Source organism: Talpa europaea, assembly GCF_964194135.1.
Source record: "Talpa europaea genome assembly, chromosome: 4".
NCBI classification, from domain to species: Eukaryota; Metazoa; Chordata; class Mammalia; order Eulipotyphla; family Talpidae; genus Talpa; species Talpa europaea.
In genome coordinates, this window is record NC_140070.1 from 116376091 (window position 1) to 116397591 (window position 21501).

The 21501-nt window shown below is 51.4% G+C and overlaps 3 protein-coding genes across 3 annotated transcripts; 2 read left to right on the forward strand and 1 right to left on the reverse strand.

Annotated features, from left to right (window-relative positions):
* The first annotated feature begins 6853 nt into the window (after nt 1-6853).
* Nucleotides 6854-7333, forward strand: CAMK2N2 (calcium/calmodulin dependent protein kinase II inhibitor 2). Its single transcript, XM_084231072.1, has one exon. The coding sequence runs from the start codon at nt 7072-7074 to the stop codon at nt 7270-7272; it is 201 nt and encodes a 66-aa protein (XP_084087198.1). The 5' UTR covers nt 6854-7071; the 3' UTR covers nt 7273-7333.
* Nucleotides 7334-9808: 2475 nt separating this feature from the next.
* On the reverse strand, nt 9809-15112 carry EEF1AKMT4 (EEF1A lysine methyltransferase 4; the record flags this gene model as incomplete). The annotated part of the gene is made up of 3 exons (XM_084231319.1): nt 9809-10096; nt 10606-10889; nt 14917-15112. The coding sequence occupies 3 exons, from the start codon at nt 15110-15112 to the stop codon at nt 9809-9811; spliced, it is 768 nt and encodes a 255-aa protein (XP_084087445.1).
* A 754-nt stretch (nt 15113-15866) lies between these two features.
* On the forward strand, nt 15867-21426 carry ALG3 (ALG3 alpha-1,3- mannosyltransferase; the record flags this gene model as incomplete). The annotated part of the gene is made up of 9 exons (XM_084231492.1): nt 15867-16071; nt 17986-18085; nt 18173-18320; nt 18443-18603; nt 19048-19168; nt 19897-20102; nt 20259-20337; nt 20987-21129; nt 21264-21426. Exons 1-9 carry the CDS (start codon nt 15876-15878, stop codon nt 21424-21426), a joined length of 1317 nt encoding a protein of 438 aa, XP_084087618.1. The 5' UTR covers nt 15867-15875.
* Between the last annotated feature and the right edge of the window lie 75 nt (nt 21427-21501).

The following is a 21501-nucleotide window of genomic DNA, read 5'->3' on the forward strand; positions in this document are numbered from 1 at the left end:
CCAGCACACAAAGGACACTGTCGTTCTGTACACACACACCTCACCCATACACAACACACACAAAGTGCATGGGCAGCACACACACAACTCACGCTGCAGCACACACACAACTCACGCTACGCTTGTTGCTTCAAGACTGCACTTTTACTCTCCAAGATAATTGTTGTCATCAGATCATCTCACAAAGGGAGGGTTACAGATGGTGATAAATTGGCAGGGAAAAAAACAGCCATGCACAGATATTTAAAGAAAAGATGTGCTAACACTTCTAACTTGAGGAAAGCAAACCATTTTATTTGGGAGGTTTACAAGAAACACACACACGCACAAGCAGTATTTAACTGAAAGGCAATAGTGTAGCATCTATGCATCTGCCATCTGCCTTCCATATTGTCATTCCTTAATCAGGCCTGGTGGTGTTGCAGTCTGCTGCGCTGAGGAGAGCCTAGTGAGAATTTTTTTTTTTTTTTTTTACAATTTTTTTTAAAGTGTTTCATCCTCGCTTCCTTCCCCTCCCCAACAGAGTACAAGAATTTGACCTGAGAAGGCTTGGAAGGGTGGTAAATCTACAATCCATTTCTTGGCTCTCACCTCACTTCTCAGACATCTTGCTGCAAGTGGTTCTAACATGGAATGCTCTTGTGGCTGAGAAAAGGTGGATGATGAGAGGATCCGGCTGAGAAATGCTGGATTGCTTTCTTTGGCATTTTCCATCCCAAGATTGCATGTTCTCAAACGGGAGAGAGTACAGTGACATATTTAGGATGACAAATTCTGGATTCAGTTTCCTTACTTATAGAAATGAGAATAGCACCTATTTCAAAGGATGGTTTTAAGGATTAAATGAAACAATACTTGTGAAGTGTTTAGGACTGTGTGTGGCACATAATGGGCACTAGATGTGTGTTAACTTTTGTAGTTGTTGCTGCTGTTATTCAAAGCCCACAGGTAGAAATGAAAATGGTACTAATGGAGGAAGCCTGTTCTGTTTCCTGGATGGAAGAGTAGGCAGATGGGTTCTAAGTTAGTCAGGGGTTCCCTGAGCAAGGAGCTTTCATATCTAGCCACGCTGGGGTCTGCAGCAGCAAGTCCTTGAGAACTCCACCGGGGACAAGACTGCTGTTCATTTCTACTCTAATGACAATGTAACATGCACTCAACTCTTCTCCAAACCTGAATGAAGTGAAATATGTTAGTATTGCTCCATGGTAAATTCCACCAGGACATGGTCATGTGAGTGTAACCAAAACTACTGCATAAGGACCTTTTGTCTTATTAAAGTTTTTTTTAAAGATTTATTTATTTATGCATACAAGAGCTGGGGTATAAGCCAGAGATGCAGGGGTGAGAGGATTCACCAGAGACAGAGTGGGGAACAGAACAGGCAGACTGACCGAAATACACTGCTGAGGGGAGCAGCGGGCGGCAGGAGAGGTCTGCCTCGCCATGTGGGTTGCTCCCTGGCCAGCTGGGGATCGAACTCGTGCTGCAGAGGCTGTAGATTGCTTCATAGTGTGGTGCTTAACCCCTCGTGCCACCAGGGAGGCCCTGCATAAGGACCTTTTGGCAGCAGGCTTATTAGAAATATCCTGATAGCTGCTGCAATGCCATACTGGAAATAGCAAGGGTATACAGCACTTTTCTATGTAAAATGTGCTTAGGTAAGTACTGGACCATAGAGTTGTGGCTGTATTAATTCTCACAGCAACTGTAAGGATGATTATTTCCATTTCACAGATGAAGAAAATCAAGGGTCAGAACTTTCAAGTATCTCCATAAATATCATACAACTCACAAATAATTGAGTCCAAATTTGAGTCCAGGTATGTCTGACTTGAAAAATTGCTATCTCCCCTTACTCTTCTAGAGAGGATATGGCAGATGGGTTCTCATTGTTATTGTTATTGAAAGAAATATATATTTCTTTCAACTCATGATGCAAAATAGTTTTCTAGGAAAGAGGCAGATTGCCTGGCTTTGAATCCCAGTTCTGCTACTTACTAGTTGTGTGTGATTCTTAACATCTGTATACCTCAATTTCCTCATCTGAAAAATGGCTTCATAAGTGCCATGAGGGTAGATGGGTAACATAGCTATTAATATAAAACAGCTAGAAGAGTGGTTGGCACAGTCCTATGGTCAAGAATTTATCTAAGCACTTTACATCTGTTAATTTATTTAATACTCACAATGACTCAGTAAGACAGATTCTGCCAATAATATTGTCCCTATTTTACAGGTGAGGAACCTAAAGGACAGGAAAGCTTAATAGTATATTCAAAGTCACACAAAAGGTAGAAAGCAGATCCTTGATTTGAATCTAAACTCTATGCTCTTAAATAATGTTCTCTTGTCCAAGTCAAGTAATAGGATCAGGACATGATGTTTAGTAAAGAGTCTATATCATTGTTTTTAAAGCTTTTTTAAAAATCGTGAAAGCCAGCCTCCCTGCGCTATCAAGCTGTGGCCAGCCACTGCAGCACAAGTTCTGATCCCCAGCCAGCCAGGAAGCAACCCACATCAACCTCTCCTGCCTCACCTGCTGCTGCACTCAGCAGTGTACTTCAGTAGATCTGTCTGTTCTGCTCCCTACTCTCTCTGGTGAATTCTCTCACCCCCCAGCACCTAATGGCTTATACTCCAGTTCTTGTATGCATAAATAAATAAATCTTGAAAAAAATTATTAAAGCCTTATTGCAGATGTAATATATTACAAAAGCACATTGAATAGCTCTTTCTGATGGTAGAGTCTGGAGAAGATTTGATTCACAAGGAGAAGAAAGAACAAGTCATCAGCCTTGGGTCTTAGGTGGCTGAAGGGGACAATGTATTTTGTGTCTGCCACATCTTTGCATACTTCAGTGACACTTTTGTCTATGTCACAGATCTTTCTGGCAAGGAAATTATCTCTTGTGTAACTAGTGGGCTGAAGTTGAAGGCTGACTGAGATGAATCCTCTCAATATGCTGCCCTTCTGTCCACCCAGAGGTATAAGGAACTGTGCATCACTGCCCTCCACATCAGACTCTGGGCCACAGGAGGAAATCTGACCCAGACTCCTGAACCTGGGGCACAGTGAGACCTCAGGAATGAAATTAGGGTGGATTGAGGATGTCACTCCCATCCCATCTGAAAGCACCCACAGGAAGGGAGGTCACTATGGTTGCTGTCTCCTCAAATTATTTTCTGTTAAAATAAATTGTCTTTATGTAAAAAAAAATACATAGAATAAAAGATGAAGTTCATTCTGCCAGGATCTCAGTATCATCCTTAGAGAACCATTATTAATGACTTGGTGTGTTATCTTCCAAAAAATTTTATATGTATTTACATACCTAAGCATAGACTATGTGCATGCATGTCTGTGTGTCGCCTCTGCACACGTATATACTATTTCCACATACATGAAGTCATACTGTACATTGGTTATTTGGTGACATTCTTGGCCTTGGAAGCCATGTCAGCCCACACAGATCTGCCTCATTCCTTTTTGTAATTTATCAATCTCTGCTAAATAGAAGGAAATACTCTCATGGCATGGGCTTCCTTCTAGTGGGCAGGGTGGGAGGAAAGGGCCCCCCAAAATAGTTTAAGGAAAGTGACCATGATCATGAGAGATGTAGCAAGATAGCCCCAAATAATCTTGATTTACCCTCTAGGACTGCTGTAACAAAGTACCACAAACTGGGTGGCTTAAAGTAATAGAAACTTATTCTTTCACAATTCTAGAGTCTATTTTTTACTTATTTATTTTTAAAAATTTATTTATTTATACAAGCACTGGGTACAGTCAGAAGCGTGGGAGGGTAAGAGAATTCACCAGAGTCAGAGCGGGGAGCAGAACAGGTAGACTGACGAAGTACACTGCTGACCAGAGCAGCGGGTGGCAGGAGAGGTCTGCGTGCCATGTGGGACCCTTGCCGGTGACCAGGGATCGAACCGGCACTGCAGAGGCTGTGGGCAGCTTCTCAGCCCAGCGCTCAACCGCTGTGCCACCAGGGAGGCCCCAATTCTAGAGTCTAGAACTAAAAAATAAAGTTATGAGCAGGACCATGCTTCCTCAGAAGGCTCTGGGAAGAATCCGTCCTTGCCTCTTCCAGTTTCTTGTGGTTCTTGGCAATCCTTGGTGTTCCTTGGCTTGTAGATGCGTCACTTCTGTCTCTGCTCTTTTATATTCCTTTCTTCCCAGTGTGTATATCTTTGTGAATCTGTCCCATTCTTTTTTTTTTTTTAAAGATTTATTTATTTATGCATATAAGAACTGGGGTACAGGCCAGAGGAGTGAGAGGACTCACCAGAGACAGAGTGAGGAACAGAATAGACAGATTTACTGAAAATACACTGTTGAGGGGAGCAGCGGGAAAGACAGGAGAGGTCTGCTGTGCCATGTGGGTAGCTCTCTGGCCGGGCATTGAACTCGTGCTGCCGTGGCTGCAGACAGCTCCATAGGTTGGTCTTAACCTCTTGTGACACCAGGGAGGCCCCAACACTTATTTCTAAATAAGGCCACATTCTGAGGTTCCAGGGGGATATGAATTTTAGGGGAGATCCTCTTCAACCTATTCCACAATCTCCACTTGATAAATGTGCCACCAATACTCAGTTGTAAAAAGGTATATTGTTCTGTTTAGAACATATAGATGGAATCCACATGGTTATGATTTCTGATTAAGAAATTCAACACAAACAAACATTATTTCATTTTACTGTGAAAATGAATTTTGTCTCATAGGAAGGGATGTGGAACTTTCAACATAACTGAAGTTTGTATATTGCTTTGTCTTTATAATTTTCACTTAGGTCTTTTGCTTTAGTCATGATCCAGCATGGAGAGCAGGAACAGTAAGAAGATTATTTAAGAAGGTGCTAATTAAAGGAATTCCAAGTTAAATTGTGATTCCTCCAGTCTTCTTGAGGAGGGGGTATGGTAGAAAAGAATTGTTGCAATTCCTCACCAGTGCTGTCATCTAGTCCTTGGCAAGAACTGTCATGGCCCCTCTGGCACTTTGGGTGAGAGGTAGCTCATTATTTCCTGAGACAAATCACTTCAGGGCAAAAATTTCATTTACCAAACAGTCTTTAATGTAGTTTCTATCATCTCTATGCTTCACACTAGAACACGGAGGCTCCAAGAGGCATGCATATTGTGTAAATGCTTGAGGAAAAGACTGCTTTTCTGTATATTTCTTAAGCATTACAAGTACAAATGAATTAATTTTTACAAACTGTAATTATGGGCCTGTAGTGCAAAGGCATACACAAAGTGGTAGAGCCAGAATTGTAAGCCATTGCTGGGCAATCCCAGCAGGGGTGGAAACTTTCTGGACTCTCTCCGAGTGACTCTGGACTCTTTGTCTTTCCAGGTCTAGGGGCTTCTCCCACTCCAGCTGGGCCTCCAATTCCAGCTTCAGTCCTCATTCTAGGCTAGAGGGCTTGATATGGCACTCTCCGCTCCTCCCCACCAAATTCTGGTATTGAGGGCCAGCCACTATTTCACCTGCCTCTGCATCCCCAGGATTATCACTAGGTTAAGTTGTTGGAGGAAGGAGACTCAGCACCAGGGCATCATTAGCATCGCGATTTGGAGGGAAGGAGGTTAAAAAGCATTTCAGAGACAGTGGAAACGCTCAGTCAGGTCCAAGGACTGAACATATCAGATGATTATTACTCTTATCAGTGCTGTCGTCATTGTCGCCAACAGTGAGACCCACAGCCCCAGGCCATTGATTGCGCCAGAACCCCACTGCGCTAGCGAGCTGCTGACGCGCGGCGGAATGCCGCTTGTGAAGAGGTGGGAGGTGAAGAGGGCGTGTTCCAAAGGATGCAGGCAAGAACTGTCACGTGAGCTCCGAAATGCGGGCTGGGGGCGCCCTCCGTCCTTCCCCCTCTTCCTGCAATCGCAAATAGGCGCGCGTCGCGTCCTCAGGTGCTCCGGGTTTCCCCGCGTCACCTGCAGTCAGGCGCCCCACCCCCATCCCCGCTACGCCGCCATTCATTCCTCCTACACCGCGCGCACTCGGCTGGCAGAGCCGGCCCGGAGAGCCCTCCTGCGCCGCGGGCGCTTCAAGCCGGAGTTTGGGTGCCAGCAACCCGGCTGGTGGTGGAGGGCTAGCCTGGGGCGCGCGCGTTGGCCCGGTTACCGAGACCCCCTCCTAGGAGAGCCCGAGATGCCCGGAGACTCAGGGGCACCCAGATACAGAGGCCGAGCATGGGCGCAGATTCCGGGGGGCCGAGACGCGCAAGTGACAGACGTAGCTGGAGGCCGTGGCACAGAGACAGGGGCGCAGAAACAGACACGAGCAGACAAAAGGGACCGACATCTAGCTAGCCAGTGACTGACTGAGGCGCAGAAGGGCTTTCGCGACACAGACTCCAGAGCAGCAGTTCAAGCCCAGAAGAGCGCGCCAGCCCCGGGGAAACCTGCTGGTCCGAGGGTTTGGCCCGGAGGGTTCGCGCCGTCGCGCACTCTTCACCCCGCACTGGACCCTCCCTGCCCCCACCCCCGCCGCGGTTCTGCGACCTCTCCCCAACCCCTCCAAGGCCCCCAGCTTTCTGGCTTTCCCCCCCGGCCCCGCCCCCTAATCCCAGGGCCCCCCAGCGCGCCGCTCGGAGCCCGAGCGCCAGGTCCTCCTCCACCGGGCGGGCGCCGGCGGCTCAGCCGACGCTCCCGCCGTCTGTGCAGGACCCTCCCACCGCGGTTCCCTCGCACCCCAGAGAGTTGGGCGCGCGCCGGTCCCGCACCCCGCCCCCTCCGGGCCGGCGCGCGCCCCGCCCCCCGCGCCCCGCCCGCCGCGCGCTGCGGCAGTGGGGCGCTCATCGTCATTCCGCTCTCGCGGCCGCCGCCCCCGCCCCCCGCGCCCGCCCCCGCCCGGTCCCCGCCACCGCCGGCGCCGCCGCCTGCCCAGCGGCCCGGGAGGCGGAGGCGCGGGGGAGGAGGCCCCGCTTGGCTCCGCAGCCCCGGATGCTGCATGACTTCATCCTTCCGCCGGCTCCCCTGCTGAGCTAGGGCCGGTCCGGCAGCCCGCCCGCCACTCGCGCCCGCCGCAGTCTCGCGCCCACCCCGCGCCCGCCATGTCCGAGATCCTGCCCTATGGGGAGGACAAGATGGGCCGCTTCGGCGCCGACCCCGAGGGCTCCGATCTCTCCTTCAGCTGCCGCCTGCAGGACACCAACTCCTTCTTCACGGGTAACCAGGCCAAGCGACCCCCCAAGCTGGGCCAGATCGGCCGAGCCAAGAGAGGTACGCGGCCGGGGCCCGGAGTCGTCGCCTGACCCAGAAACCCTCCGCCGGGCGCCCCCCCGGCTGCAGCGCCCCGCCGAGCGCCCGCAGCTCTTGCCGCAGACCGACGCAGCCGGCCGGTGGCCGCCGGGGCTGGAGGGAAGGGAGGGGGTCCCTGCGGCGGCGTGGCGTCCTCCTCGCCCCCTCTCCCGGGGGCGCGGTGCCCCGGATTCGCTCGCGCCGCCTCTGGAAGCGGAGCCCCGGCCCCGGGCGAGGGGGAGGGGCCGGCGGGGCATTTGGGGCAGCCTGGAAGTAGGATCGCGGGGCGGTGCGCCGCTTCCTCAGGAGCAGCCCAGGAGCCGGTGGATGCTACGGAAGAACCTTCGGGCGGGGAAGGGCGTCCGATTAAAAAGAGGGCAGGGGGCCCGAGGGCTCGGCTGTCCTGGTTGTGTGCATGGGGGGGGGGGGCTCTGCTGGCGCTAGAGTCAAGCGGGTGTGAGTGGCAGGAGGGTGAAGTTGGGGAGAGGGTTGGGCTCCACGGAGATTCCGCGTGAGGAGGGGGCTCTGTGGAAATGGGGGTTGAAGAAGAGCCCGTGAGCACAGGATTCCCCAGCAGCGCGGGCGGAGAGGCGCTCGGGTGGCCGGCGGGCCGGGACGCGGGAGGCCGCGCGGCTCGGAGCCTTGGGGAGAGGGGGCGTTCCTCCCGGGCGGGGAGGGGGCCCTGCGGGCGCGGGGCTGCGGGGCTGCTTGGGCACCGGGAGTTCGGGCGGGAAGGGCCCGGCGGCTCTGGAGGGGAGCCCTCGGGCGGGGGCAGGGGCGTCGCTGGGTCGCGAGCAGGAACCGAGCGGGCTCGAGGACGCGGGGCCCATTTTCGCCGCCGCCCCCTGAGGCCGCGCGGCTGACGCGCTTTCTCCCTGCGCAGTGGTGATCGAGGATGACCGGATAGACGACGTGCTGAAGGGGATGGGGGAGAAGCCGCCGTCCGGAGTGTAGACGCGCCGGCTCGGGCGGCGGGCTCCGGGCCCAGCCCCGCAGCGGCCAGGAGCGCGGGCCGGCGATGCGGCTGCCGGCGCCCCCGACCCCGGCCCCGGCGCCCGCAGGCGGGGGCTGCCGGGCTGCGCCTCCTCGGGGTCAGAGTCGCTGCCGCCGCCGCCAGACGCTCCGGAGCTGTCCGCTTCAGCACCACGGCGGCGGCGGGAGCGGCGGCGCAGACCAGCCCGGAGCCCGCCGCCGAGCTCATGCACTTTAGAACCTCGGGCCGCAGCCCCACCCCGCGCACCGGAACGGACACAGAGACCCGCGGCTCTCAGCCCCCGGCCCGGCCCGGCCCGCCCCCTCCCGCACGGCTCCCCTGCCCCGCCCCTCTCCGGCCAGTCTCGTCTGCAGACTCCGCCGGCGTCGGACCGCGCGGCCAGGGATGTGTGGCTGCGTATTTGCATGAGCTTCCCACCCACCTGAGCCCAGCCCTCCAGGCCGCTCCTCGCCCCCATCCCTGTCTGATGTGACCCCAGCCTCAGCCTCTTTCTAAGGGACTTCCTCAGCACATTTGTATTTTTATATCCGACTCTTTGTTTACTGGCTCCCCTCATGGTTCCGCCCCCCCACCCCCAACCCCACGGTCTCGACCACGCTCTTCTGCGCCTGGCAGATAGGACTGTGTTGAGTCTGGGATGGGACAAGCCCCACATGGTAACCAACCACACGATCAGTCTGCCCAGGCCTGACCCCAGGTAGCTCTCCGGCAGACCCCGCCCCTCCTCGCCCCCCCACCTCAAAGTATCACCTTCCCAGGGCCCAAGTCGGATTTTACCTTGGACGCCTGGGTCCCCGAATGGGGGCTGCGCTGAACCTTTGGACAACACCTGTGGCCCCAGAGATGTTCTCAGCCCAGGAGTGTCCTTTGTAAATGTTCCTTCATCTTCACTGTACCAGGAGTGTGTGAATAAACACAGACCTCCCTGTGTGTGTGTGCGCGTGGCCACTGCTTTAGTCTGCTCAGGGTCAGACCAAACTGCCTCCAGTTCCTTTTGGGGAGGAAGGGGGCAGGTGCTTGGGAATCTCAGGTGCATGTTACCGGCAGGGAAGGGTTGCCAAGTAAACACAGGCTAGCCAGCCTGGCCTGAGAACAGCATCACAATGTGGCCTCCTTGGGTAAATATACAACCTAAGCAGAACAGATTGCTGGGGCTAGAGTTAGGGTCAGAAGCATCAATCAGTCTAAAAACAGCCACCTGTGGCTAAATGCAGGTTGGATGGTGGTCAGTAAAAGGCTCCAAGGATGCAGATGTCCAGTCTGACTGGCACGCAGAGGGCTTGTGCTGAGCTTTGCACCAGAGGATGAAACAGTGCAGTGGGAGAGGAAGTTGGGGAGACCCCAGGGAGATCTGAGAACCCAAAACCCTGGGATATGGACTCGAGTTTGACCTGGGCTGTATTGTTTGATGTGGGATTGCTCTCACTTGCTCCATCTAAGGCATGATCCCCTGGGATGTAAGCACCTTGGGCCTAAACCCTAAGCAGTGAGTCAGGAATTCCAACTACTTGAGGAGTCCAGAGCAGAAGGGCAGGGAGGACTCCATGCTTCTGGTTTCACAGCTGAATGGCACTGAGGAAGTCCTCATGATCTGAGTCCTGGAGGAAGTGAGGTGAGGTGGGAGATCTAGAGGGTGAGAGGAGCTGGGCCCCAAGAGCAAGCTGGGCCCCAGTGAGTTCTTTGCCCTTGTGCATGAGGTAGAGATGGAAGTGGAAACCACTGCCATATGTTGCATGCTTCAGGGACCAGCCATAACAGGCTTGGGCATAGTGTCGGGTCCGAAAGTGGGGGGCAGCAGAAGTCAGTGAGATGAAACGGCCCCCAGGGACCAGCACCCGGCTCACCTGCAAGGCAGATAAAGAAGCCATTGGTGAAGTGTCCAACTTTAGCTTCTCAAAGGTCAGTATTGCCCCCAGATGCTCTCACAGTGAGCCTCAGCTCACTGTGCACTCAGGTACTACTCTACATCTAGTAGCTCAGGGCTTTTCATGGCAGAAGAGTGAATCTACTCTACCCATGGCTATTCTGTGGGACTAGGGCTATATTCTAAACAGGTAGGAGCGTGGGAGTGATGGCAGGTACAGGGGGCACTGCTTTCCATCAGCTGCTCACCTTTCCACTCTGTGTTCTCTGGAACAGGGCTGCTACCGCACCCTTATGGCACTCCAGCCCCTTCTGTTATGTATGACCTACTCTAATCGCCTCTTCTTTGAGGGAACCAGTCCTGAGGGTGACCCACTCATGCTCCAAACCATGCTTCCTTTTGGTTTCTGGGTTCTTCCAATCTTCTCTGAAATTTCAACCCTTCAATTCCTACCTCTTGGTCTTCCTGCCTTTATTGTTGCTCCCTCACCTCACTTAGCACCTGGTCCACAGTGTGGACACCTTCAGCAGACACAGTCCAGGGATCCTGTTCTCCAGCCAACAGGGCATCCAGTGTACCCTTCTCGAGCACCACGTCGAAGGAGCCACTGGGAAAGCCCAGGGCCCGCACATCCATGGTCTCCCAGCGCAGCTTGGGCACGTGGGCATACCGAGCCCGCATGGCGGCCACCACTACTGATGAGTAGTCCACACTGGTCACGTCAGGGAAGCCCCCAAGGAACAGCTCATAGCTCAGGGCGCTATTCCCGCAGCCTAGGGTGGGAAAGGGTGGGTGGCAAAAGGGCTAGGTTAGCTTTGGGTTTTCACCTCCCTGATTACACATCCACCCTTGGACCATTTTCTCTCAGCCCGATCCTTCTGGTACTAAGAAGCAGCATGGTACAGAAAAGAGCATGTGCCTACAGACCTGGGCAAATATCCGGGCTCTATCATTCCTAGTTGTGTTAACTAGGTCAGGCTGCTTTCATACTAGGAATGTGGATTTCTGATTCATAAGAATGAAGATAAAATACCTAGCCTATATGCAGGATGTGATGTGCTAAATTTGAAAACTAAAACACCTGGAGGATAGCTGCAGAAACTCAATCCAGGAGTTCAAAGATGTGGGTTCTGATTACCCTAGTCACAAAAGGTAAATCATTCCAATCCGAGTCACAGTTTTCTCAAACTCAGAAAGGGGATAATATCGACATCATTAGGTCCATAATGCTATTACTAGGATAATACGGTATTATACCTAATCCCTAACCTCTCAGAGAACCTCTGATAATAGCAGCCCTGGGAAGACCGTGTTAAGGGTTATTAGCCTACTCTGGTTTCCAAGCAGAGTTAACAAGTTAAGGGGAAACTAGGTGGGAAAACATAGTGGGGCAGATCCCTTGAAATTCCTTAATGTATGTATTGGGCACCTCATATTAGGTTCTGCTGCTGAATAAGAGTCCCTCCACCCTCAAAGAGTTCATGCTTCCATGGGAAAACAGATGTGTAATCAGGCAATTGACATATAATGTGGTGAGTGTTTTGATAGGGAAAGACTGCAGGAGCACACAGGATGGGTGGGTCAATCAAAGGTTTCAGGAAAGCTGATAACAACCGGAGAGTTGAAACATCATAACACTCTGGTGGGAAGTGCCTGGAAAGCAGTTCCAAAGAGAGCAGGGTCACCAGGGGTAGAACTTAGAAGAACAGATGTGGATCCACAGCCCAGTGGAAATGACTTCCTTTGAAGATCTATTAGCCTCTTTCAGGCCCTCTTGTGGTCAGTTTCAGCCAAAGAATGGGGCCAAATGACAGCACATGGGGGATCTCTGGCTTTTGGTATTAGATTGCCTTTAACCCCCATTTGTCTAAGAGGATCACCGGGTCAGCTCTGGGGATATCCCTAATCTAGTAGGGTTTGGCACCTGAACAAGGTGGTCAAAGACTGTTAGCTGGTCCTCTGTTACCCCTTCCTGACTTTCTCGGTAGACCCTGGGGGCTCAGGAAGCTATCTCACCTGGAAAACCCAATGCATGCTTCCCTACACTGGAGTCACAACAAGCTCTGGTAGATACATTATGTGGGATAGAGGGTGAGGATGGTTGAACAAGAGACCCTAACTCAGTTCAGGCTGAAATCTCTGATCCCCTTACCTGACCTCCTATGCCTTCAGAGCACTACCCAACTGTGAACAAATCTATATTTACTCCTTTTGTTTCCCGTGGTATAGAATGGACATTCCAAGAAGACTTTACCACAAATAAAGGGAGAAAAAAAACCTGGCCACAGGGTCAGTCATACTTACAAAGCAGTGATTTCTGATCCCAATGCCTTAGAGATTTGGGGCTAGCCACTAAGATGGGAAGGACATTGCCTTTCTAGGTGGGACTCTAGGAAAGCAGAGTCCTGGAAAATTGAGTCAGATCCAAGTATACATTACATGGGAGCCCAGAGCTATGTGATGCTATCGCAATACCAAAAGACTGAGGTGTAAACCAGAATGTCAATTCACTCACTTATAACGAGAAAAACAGTGATCATGGCGACTGGACCGTCAGTTCTCTGCTCAGTCCTTTCTTATTATACACGAAATACAAACTGAAGTCAAATTGTGATCAGAAGATCCCTATGTCACATGGTGATGACACAGGAGCATGGAGAAAGAATCAGTAAAGTATAATGATAGCAAAACTGGGACAGCCGTACACATTCATCTGCCATGACAATGTTTGAGCCATGGGGGCCAGATATATAAGTCCTTATACAGGATACTCCATTCTCTGAACAGTCCTGGAGTTGACTGCTCTGCCTCTCTGATTCCTGTTTTCAATAATTATCATGTTCAATAATGGTCATTGAACACTGGATCTATGATAAGTAAGCACTTTGTAAGAACTGTCTTGTTTATCTTCACAGTAACCATAAAGTATACTATTATTACAGTTTTCTAAATGGGGAAATTAAGTCTGTGCTCAGGATAGATAAGAAACTTTCCCTAGGTCACGCAGTCAGTGGTACAGCCAACATTTGGATACAGTTTTGTCTCATGCCAGTCAGCATTTTTAAACCATTAGACTAAACTGTCTCCCGTTTTTCAAGAGGCCCACTCACTTTCAGTGGTAACGTTGCACCTTTAGCTATATCAATAGGACCACTAACCTAGACTAAGTCTTGTGATACTAATCTCCCACCTCTAGGGAATGTCGTAAGTAGATGCACATTCCTTTGCACCTACTAGGTTGGTATTCAATATGTTTGTTGAGGTGAATATAACAATAGGGTATTCCCCAAGTTGTGGGTCCTATTATTAGATCTTGGGAGTTCGGCCTCATAAGTTTTCCTTTTTTATTTTTAAGACTTTCCTCTCCTCTATCCAAAAAAAAAAAAAAAATACCTCCCAGTCAAGCAGATTTTAAGGCAGTATTACTTTGCCAATCACCAACATGAGAATCAGCTGTGAGCATGCTGAAACTAAAAATTCCAAGGGTCCACTATAGACCATTCCTAGAATTAAAACCATCCCTAGAATTAGTGTGGGGTCCAGCTTTCCAAGTGATTTTAATGCACACTAAAGCTTGAAAAGCAGATCTATGATACATCTATAAATAAATGCAATGGTTGAAAAGCACAAAATTCAAGAGAGTGTAAAGTTAATTTAGGGAAAAGGGATTTGGGAAACACACAGAAAACCTTGAATGTTCATGGGGCTTTTTATTTTGCCAGACATTGTTCTAGGTAACTTTCACACTCATTTAATAATCTTAAAAGCCCAATAAGTACTATTACTTTCATAAGAGTGAGAAAATGGAGGCACAGAAATTTAAGTATTTTGTCCACGATTTCACAGCTAAGATTCTATAATTTGGTCTGTGATTCCACAGTTAAAGATTACATAACCCAAGATCCCAATATAATTAGCTGCCTCCAAAACTCCAGGTTCTTAAGCTGTAGGTTCTACTTCCTTTCCAGTTCTTGAAATGTTCTGTTTCTCAAACTGAATAGGGTATAAACACATTAATTTATTACGTATACCTTACATACAATACTGTTTTGTAGATGTCTCATGTACATGAAATATTTCACTTAAAACATATACATGCTTGTACAAATGGCCACATAAAACCTTTAGTTGTAAGGAAACAGGCTGCTCAATGCAACTTCACTCTAGCCCCCAAAGCTGGCAGGGGAAGAGAACCCTGAGCGGGCAGCTGGACCTCCTAGGGTCCTACAAGTTTCTGAGGGGAACTGCATCAACCTCGGCTGCAATATTTCCTCCGACCTCAGAGGGCGCTGTTCCCACCCTCACAGGGGACGCTGGCCCAAGTTTGAGTTAGGGCTGGGAGAAAGGTAGGTAAGTCACTCTAGGTGACAGTGACTGGAGGAGCCCATGGGCGCGAACAGAAAAACTCCAGTATTGTGTTTGAGGTGCCTGCACCTGCCTATCCGACTTGGGCCGGCAGTCCCACTTCTAGAAGCCAGTCTACAGCCAGCTGGAGTTGGGACTTGAGTGAGGTCCTGTGAGCTCCCCAGTGCTCCAGGCTGCCTCCTGAGGGTCCGGAACGCGCTCCAGGACCCCCCACCACACTCAGACTCAGAGAGACCGTCTTTTTCCAAGGGATTCTTAGCCCCCGAGATAAGAATGTCTTGGCTCTGTCTGCGGAGATTCGGAAAGCACCCATCTCGTCTCCCGACTCGGGCGTCCTCTGAGAGGGGCAGGCAGGCACGAAAACTGCACAGAATCAGGCCGGGACGGAGTTGACCGGGCCAGCTCCCCCGGCCCGAGCAGCTCCGGGATACCCACCGAGCACGAGGATCCGGTCCTCGGGCCGCAGCTCCGGCTCTAGGAGAGCGCGGAAGGAGGAGAAGTTTCCGAACCACTCGTAGGGGGCAGAGTCGGCCGCGCCCTGGTAGCGCCGGTCCCAGTACTGTACCTCGCGGTACCCACAATTCTTCTCCGGCAACTCCGGCGGGCGGGCGGGGGCCCCGGGAGAGGCCATGCTCGCAGCTCCAGGGCCTGCAGGGGCAGCCGGCCCGCGCCCGCGGTCCCGGCCCGGCGCCCTAAAGAGCCAATCGGGAGCGCGGGATGCAGGAGGGGGCGTGGCCTTGGAGTCCCCGCCCCCCCTGCAGTTGCTCAATAGAAACACGTGGAACTTCCGTCCTCTGCTGAGCGCTCCTTCAAGAACACTCCGGCTGGGAAAACTACATTGTCTAGACCCGGAGTCTTCCCGCTGTGCTGCCCACTCACTCCTAAGTCACATTCTTGGAATCTGATACACTCGGGCTCCACAGTGCCCCCTCCTATTTTCAGTTTGGCCGGCTTCTCCTGCTGGGAAGCCTGAAGAGCCATGAAAGACTTATTTCCAGTTTTGAGCAGCTGGAAGGCTCAGAGGGGAGGCGGAAAGGAAAGCCTAGCTTTCCAGGAGAGACTGGCATGAACACAGACATTGCCAACAGAGGCGAAGTGTGATGCTGGGCGAGAGGACAGGGCGCGGGCAGCAATGTCGCTTCGTAAACGTTCGAGCCACCTTAGAGCCCATGTGCCCGTTGTATGTACTGTATGCATTGAGAAGCTAAAACTATTTTCTGTTTGTACGAAGGGTGCAGTCCATCCCGGGAGATAGGTGTAGAAGAGTAAATAAGGCTGGCAATTCCGGTCGGCGCTCAGCGAGTGGGTTGGGGCGCCGGTGCACGTAGCGGAACCTAAGTGCAGACAGGTCAAGCTTCCGGGGCGGGGGCCCGCAAGAGCGGCGCACCGTCAAGATGGCGGCGGGGCCGCGGAAGCGCGGCCGGGCAGGTCCCGTAGCCGGGGCGGCTGGACTGTGCGGACAATGGCTACGGCGCGCCTGGCAAGAGCGGCGCCTACTGCTGCTGGAGCCGCGTTACACTCTGCTGGTGGCCGCCTGCCTCTGCCTGGCGGAGGTGGGCATCACCTTCTGGGTCATTCACAGGGTGGCATGTGAGTGCGCCGAGGGGGAGGGGAGGGGAGGGAGGGGAACCCGAAACCCTAACCCAACTGGGACCCAGTTTCGGAGTTCAAGCCCAGATCCCAGATCCCAGATCTACTCAGTCATCAATTGCAGACCCATGTCTTTTACCCTGACCCCAAGCCTGCTCCCAGAGAAAACCAAGCTCGATTTTAATCCTTTTACCTCCCCTCCCCCCCATGATGGAAGGGAGGACCGTAGACATTGACCCTCAGCTGTGAAGGTACAGCTTGCCAGGCTAAGGTGAAGCAGCCTGGAAGTCACCTGACCTGGGTAGAAGCTAATGTATTGCCTTAGCAGCTTGTCTCTGTGGCTTTGACACAATACTTCGCCTGCTGGGTCTCAGTTCGGAAGTGGCATTGTTGTGACCGCTTGAATTCTTTTGGCGCTGTTGGCAGTTACTTTCCAGGCTGAATGTAGACAGGGCTTTCTTGAACAGTGTGTGTGTGTGTGTGTGTTTATATGAGAGAGAAGGAGCAAGCTTAGCTTATTATATGCTAGGTACTAGGGATACAGTGGTGGAAAAAGATAGGCGTATGTTCTATTTGGATCTGATAAGGTAGCAGGAAGTTTCAATGTATCAGATTCACCAGGTTGGTAATAAGACAGGGTGCTATAAGGGTACACAAGCCAGACTTAAGGAGGGCACTTCCACCAGGCTTAAGGAGTCAGGGAAGGCTTCCTAGTGTCCCCTTTGAAAAGTAAGAGCTAACTAGTTGAGGAAAGAGGGAGAAGGTGAAGAACACTCAGAGAGGATCATGTATCAAAAGAGTCTAGTTTCCTTGAGGAACGAAAAAGTTTTTTAGAGCCGGAACACAGAAATCAAAAGAAAGTGGTACTGAGAGATGAAATTGCAGAATTTGAGACCAGGTCATGCATGGATCTGGAAGCCTTGTTAAGGAGGTGGTTAAGAATTTAGGACTTCATGACTTCCAGTCTCTACCCTACCCTTCCTAGCTCACTGATCTCAAGCTAGTCATCAACCTCATTAATTCATAGGTTTCTCTTCTAAAAATGAAAATAATAGAGTTTATCTTAAAGAGTCTTGGAAATCATTGAAGAGAGTTTTTTTTTTTTTTTTAAGATTTATTTATTTATACAAGAACCTGGGTACAGGCCAGATGCAGGGGAGGGTGAGAGGATTCGCCAGAGACAGCCGGGAACAGAACAGGCAGAGTGACTGACTGAGGGGAGCAGTGGGTGAGACAGGAGAGGTCTGCCCCGCCATGTGGGTTGCTCCACAGCTGGCGGGGATTGAACCAGCACTGCGGAGGCTACGGACAGCTTCACCGCACAGCGCTCAACCTCCTGCGCCACCAAGGAGGCCCTCATTGAAGAGTTTTAAACAGAAAAACCTTACATGATTTCTATTATAGGGGGAACTCTCTGATTGCAGGGCGGCAACTACCTTAGAAGAGTAAAAGTGGAAGCTGGGGGTCTAATTAGTAAGCTTTTTTATCATTGAGATTAAAGAATACGTTAAGCCCAAATTTGAGTATGTAATAGCAGAGAAGGATAAGATAGAGATATTTAGGATGAAGAATTGGCAAGAATTGGTGAATGGGAATTGGAAACGAGAGAGAAGGAAGTGTCAAAGATGTTACTTAGGTTTGTGACCTGGGCAACTAGGATGTTGATGTTGCCGTTAATGGAACCCAGAGAAAGGAGCAGATTTAGAGTGGAAGCTCATGAGTTCAAATGAAGACATGAGGAGTTGAGATTCTGGGGTTTATCCAAAGGATGTCAAATAGGCAGTTAGATAAGGGCTTTCGATAGAAGTACTGGGAATGAGCTGAAACTCATTGTGCTTTGATGAACTGGAGATACAGCGAGTGGCAGAAAAGTTCAGAACTTGCACGTAACCACACCACCCTGTTCTTTTCCAGATACAGAGATTGACTGGAAAGCCTACATGGCTGAGGTAGAGGGCGTCATTAATGGCACCTACGATTATACTCAGTTGCAGGGTGACACCGGACCTCTTGTGTAAGTGGGGATAAGAAGTTCCACAAGGGGAAGGCTGGATACCAGGCTGGTTGGCTTGACCCCAACCCGCTCCCTGTCATCTTCCAGGTATCCAGCTGGCTTTGTGTACATCTTTATGGGGCTATATTATGCCACTGGGCGAGGCACTGACATTCGCATGGCCCAGCACATCTTTGCTGTGCTCTACCTGGCCACCTTGCTGCTTGTCTTCTTGATCTACCACCAGACCTGCAAGGTGAGACCATACTACCACGACACCAAGAGGGAGGGTGTCCTCCTCAACCTGGGAGGCTTAGGGAGTGGGGATGGCTCACGGTTGGTGAGCTGACCTTGTTCCCCACTATGCCCACCTCTCAGGTACCTCCCTTCGTCTTTTTCTTCATGTGCTGTGCCTCTTACCGTGTCCACTCCATCTTTGTGCTGCGGCTCTTCAATGACCCAGTGGCCATGGCGCTGCTCTTCCTCAGTATCAACCTCCTGCTAGCAAAGCGCTGGAGCTGGGGCTGCTGCTGTTTCAGGTCAATACCCCTCCCTTCTGGTCCCCTCTCTCACATTTCCGTATTTCCATCAGTCTCCTCACTTTATGCAGGGGAGGGACTGAGGGAGTGGCCAGACAATGTGGGCAAGTGAGAGGCCCACTAGACAAGTCCAGGATCTATAGAAAGTCTGTCCCAGCACCCTCTCCCTCGTCCCCTCCTGTCTTCCCTCCAGATAGCATCTGTTGCTGGAGTGGGCCTTACAAATACATATTTGCTCACTCAGTCTGGGCACCGATACCAGGTATCTTCTCCCTACCTCCAGGCTCCTTCCAGGCTGCCATACCCTCCCACTCCCAGGTCTGAGTGTGGGCCCCATCCTGGAGTTTGTTGGTGGGGGAAGGGAGGGGTTGCTATGGTGATGGGGAGCAGTGTAGGGTTGACCCTAGAGCTGATATCCATCCTTCTTTCCCCTACCCACCCCAGCCTGGCAGTTTCTGTGAAGATGAATGTGCTACTCTTCGCCCCTGGGTTACTCTTCCTTCTCCTGGTACAATTTGGCCTCCGTGGGGCCCTCCCTAAGCTGGGCATCTGTGCTGTTCTCCAGGTACCTTTCCCTTAATCTTTTTTTTTTTTTTAAGATTTTTTATTTTTATTTATACAAAAACTGGGGTATAGGCCAGAGGCGGGGGAGGGTGAGAGTATTCACCAGAGACAGAGTGGGGAGTAGAACAGGTAGATGAACCGAAAACACTGTTGAGGGGAGCAGCGGGCGAGGCAGGAGAGGTCTGCCGCGCCATGTGGGAATCTCCCTGGCCGGCCAGGAATTGAACCCGTGCTGCTGCAGAGGCTGCGGACAGCTTCACAGTGCTGCGCTCAACCCGCTGCACCACCTGGGAGGAGGCCCCTTCCTTAGTCTTTCCCTTTCTAATGAAGGGTATGCAAGTCTGACTCCCTTCCATCCTTCAGACTTTCTCAAAGTCAAGTGACAGGATTTCAGAGTTGATTATGCGGTGGGCAGTCATTACTTCTGGGCGTTGGTGTCTTTAGCTGTAAAATAAATGTGTCGAACTAGATAGTTTCTGAGGGCCCTTCTAGCTCTGCCCATTTGTGACTTGGTGAATCCAGAGTTAAAGCACTGTTACTACTGCCTCCTCAATTTCTTTGGCCCTCACCTCTGGCTTGGGGGGGGCGGGGAACTACTGGCCTTTCTGTTATTCCTGGTAGGGATTAGGGAACCTTTGAGACTGTACCCTGTTTCCATTCTCCTCAGTGATTAGCATGAAGATTGGGAGTGAGCCTGAGCAGCTCTGCTAACATTACACCCATCCTCAGGTGGTTCTGGGACTGCCCTTCCTGTTGAAGAATCCTGTTGGCTACCTATCCCGCTCCTTTGACCTTGGACGCCAGTTTCTCTTCCGGTGGACAGTAAACTGGCGCTTCCTCCCTGAGGCCCTCTTCCTGAATCGAGCCTTCCACCTGGCACTATTGGCTGCCCACCTCACCTTGCTCTTACTCTTTGCCCTCTGCAGGTGGCACCGGTGAGAAAGGGGAGCAGTGCCTTGGGCCGAGTTGGGGACAGACTGAAAGGCCAAGGCCTTAGGGACTATTTGGGGGAGATGTTGGGCTCATGGGGATGAGTCTAGAGCTTGGCTCGTGACAGGAGCTTGATAAATGTCTGAATGGCTTCTCCCCAGGACAGGGGAAAGTATCCTGTCGCTGCTGAAGGAGCCCTCCAAAAGGAAGGTTCCACCCCAGCCCCTCAAACCCAATCATATCCTTTAAATCATGGGAAGGTAAGTCTTGCCCTCCCCAAATGTAGACGGGGTCCTTGTCAGCTAGTCTTGGGTGGCTGATGACCTGGGGGAGGGAGAAGGAAGAGACCTCACTTAGAGCTAAAGGGCCCATTCCTAGAGCTCCTGCGCTGCACCAAATACTGTGCTGAGCACTTTACATGTTGAAGCATATTTTATACTTAATTCTAAATATGGCTGAGAAACCATTGTGAGTGCTCACCCTCTGCCTAGTGCTTTCCTAAGAGATTAATGTATATTCCAAACAAGAGACCCTGAGATCAGTATTTTTATTATCATCATTTTATAGATGTCAAATTTTAGGGTTTTAAGAGGTTAAGGAATTTACCAAAGTCACTCAGCTAGTAAATAATAGGTTAAAATTCATTAGGCCTTATGACTGCAAGTTATTGCTGTCTTCATACTAGCTTAAGGAAATGTTCCAGAGAAGTTAAAAAACTTGCCCAAATGTATGCATCTGGGAATGGAAGAGCGGGGGATATTCCAACCACAAAACTTTTGCCCCTTTGCTTTGGAACCTCCCTCTCACCCTACCTTCCCCCTCGCCACCCACTACCACCCCAATTCCTACCCCTCCTGCTCCTGCCCTTGGCCTTGACCACTGCATACAGATAGTTTCTACCCTCTTCACCTCTAACTTCATTGGCATCTGCTTCAGCCGCTCCCTCCACTACCAGTTCTACGTCTGGTATTTCCACACACTGCCCTACCTCCTGTGGGCCACGCCTGCACGCTGGCTCACACATCTGCTCAGGTACTGGCTGGGACAACCTGGGGGAGTGGGAAGGGAGATCCTCAGCCCGAGACTGACCATGGAGGAGTGTGGGGTGAGCTGAAAGGCTACAGGCCTAGACACTGGATAACTTAGAGCTTATTTCTCATCTCTAGGTTGCTGGTGCTGGGGCTCATTGAGCTCTCGTGGAACACATACCCGTCTACATCCTGCAGCTCTGCGGCCCTGCATGTGTGTCATGCTGTCATTCTGCTGCAGCTTTGGCTGGCCCCCCAGCCTTTCCCCAAGAGCATCCGGCACAGCAAGAAGGCCCACTGAGAACCACCTCTTCCCCTCCGGTCCATTCTTAGGACCCTGGATGGGGATGGACTCTGTGCTCTTCCTAATAAACCT